Source organism: Cynara cardunculus, unplaced genomic scaffold, assembly GCF_001531365.2.
Source record: "Cynara cardunculus var. scolymus isolate 2C unplaced genomic scaffold, CcrdV1 Un_Scaffold_645, whole genome shotgun sequence".
Classification (NCBI taxonomy): Eukaryota; Viridiplantae; Streptophyta; class Magnoliopsida; order Asterales; family Asteraceae; genus Cynara; species Cynara cardunculus.
This window is the reverse complement of record NW_020200599.1, coordinates 118,447-120,192: the sequence shown is the minus strand read 5'-3', so window position 1 is coordinate 120,192 and position 1,746 is coordinate 118,447. Positions and strand designations below refer to the sequence as shown.

The window sequence follows — 1,746 nt, the reverse complement described above, 5'->3', positions numbered from 1 at the left end:
AATTAGATAATTGCATGAATTGGTGATAAACAAGAAAATTTAGAGCTCACATCGTGAAGATTTTGTACTCCTGCGCTTACAGAACATGGCTTTTCATAATGATTTGAAAGAAACATGCATTTACAACCCAAACCAAACCAACCAATATATACTACTCGAGATTAGGGCCTGGGAGGGGAAGGATGTATGCACACCTTATCTTAAACCCCGCTTGTGCACAAAGAAATGTGAAGGTGTGTACAAGCAGGCAATAAGATATGTAATATTGCATTTTATTACCCACTTCACAATATTTTGAACAAACATGTAAGCAGTCGAGACTTGAGAGTAAACACTGTTTTTTCATGAGGTCCTATTTTGCTAACGATTTATTTAAGCATGTAAACTCTCTTCAACCCTAATACAAAACCAGCTTTGCCAGATAATCACCACAGTAAATTTGAACAAGATAGGTACTTCTTATTTCAAATTACCATTAATCAATGCTTCGACTGATTGTTTCAAATCAGGGCCTCCTGTAGGACGAGCAGCCGAGATTCTTCCGGAATTGCTCCGCTTCATCCAATTAATAGAATCCTCAGAGAACTCTCCATCGAGGCCAATCCGGCTCGACGGCGATCGAGTCGGAGATGCGCTGATAACGGAATCAGACGGTGTATAGCTCCCGACTTGCAAGCTATCCGCCGGCGGATGCGCATGCAATTGAGAAGCCACCGGAACAGGCATGCCAACCGCACGAGACAAGTTATCAGACGCATGGCGAGCCGGGGGTATCATGACGGGAGAAAGGGAATTGGAGACTGGAGACTGATTGCGAGTGGGGGTGGTAGCAGCCGGCCCCGACCTGGTGCGATCTGGAGGTGGACCAGGAGTGAAGAAGCCGACCTTCCTGACTTTGGGATCGATCACCCGGGACGGTCGGCGAGGCTCCATCGGCAATGATTAGTTACAACGGCGGCGGTGGCGGTGGTGAATTTTCCATAAATAAAATGTAGAATTATGATGTTGGGATGACGAATCAATGGTGGAAAGGCAAAAACGCCATTAGTAAATCGATACCGGAGGTTTTGAATCCAAGGGTTTTTGACAATTTACAGGGGCAGGGCTCTCGAATCAGATTCTCCGTCATTTTGGCATTTTGGGAAAGCTTTTCCTTTGACATGTTTTTCCAAACATTTTCTTAAATTTTAATCAATAATGATTACAGAAATATTTTTTATTAAATTTTAATTAATGAGAAATTTTGAAATTAATTATTTATGAAAGAAATAAAATTTTATTAGATTTAAAAAATATCATAGGATTAATGTCATGGGAAGGGTTCAAACGAGAACCCATGTTATCTGCGGCAACGCAATAACAACCTATTAACCTCATATTGTAATAACAACTTGAGACCCATTTTAGCGGAAAATCCCCATTCCCGTTCAAGTTGGGTGAGCCGGATTCCCTACCAGATCGGAAAAAATCACCATTCTTGATATAAAAGATTAGGTAATTTTAATAATTTCTTTTTCTTCCCCTTCTTCCCACATTTGGTAGAAAGCTTCTCATTAATTTCATTTCGTTTCTTTTCTCTCCTGTAAATTTTCAAAAACACAAGTTTTTGTTACTTCCCTCCTCTTTCCCTCGATTTCCATTTTCATTTCCTTCATAAAAAAATATTTGAAGAACTTAACGTAATAGCTAATAACATACCCAACAGATTTTATAATTCTTTAAAATAACATATATATATATATATAT

At 39.3% G+C, this 1,746-nt stretch overlaps 1 protein-coding gene across 5 annotated transcripts in view; it reads right to left on the bottom strand.

Annotated features, from left to right (window-relative positions):
- The window catches only part of LOC112501864 (probable translation initiation factor eIF-2B subunit delta), a 12,404-nt gene extending 11,302 nt beyond the window's left edge, over window positions 1-1,102 (bottom strand). For all 5 annotated transcript variants that reach the window (XR_003067577.1, XM_025105601.1, XM_025105602.1 and 2 more), the window contains exon 1: window positions 474-1,102. Coding sequence is in view for 4 of the 5 variants with exons in the window: in XM_025105601.1 (XP_024961369.1) it covers window positions 474-933 (460 nt within the window). In the remaining variant the exon portion in view is untranslated. The remainder of the gene's footprint in view (window positions 1-473) is intronic.
- Between the last annotated feature and the right edge of the window lie 644 nt (window positions 1,103-1,746).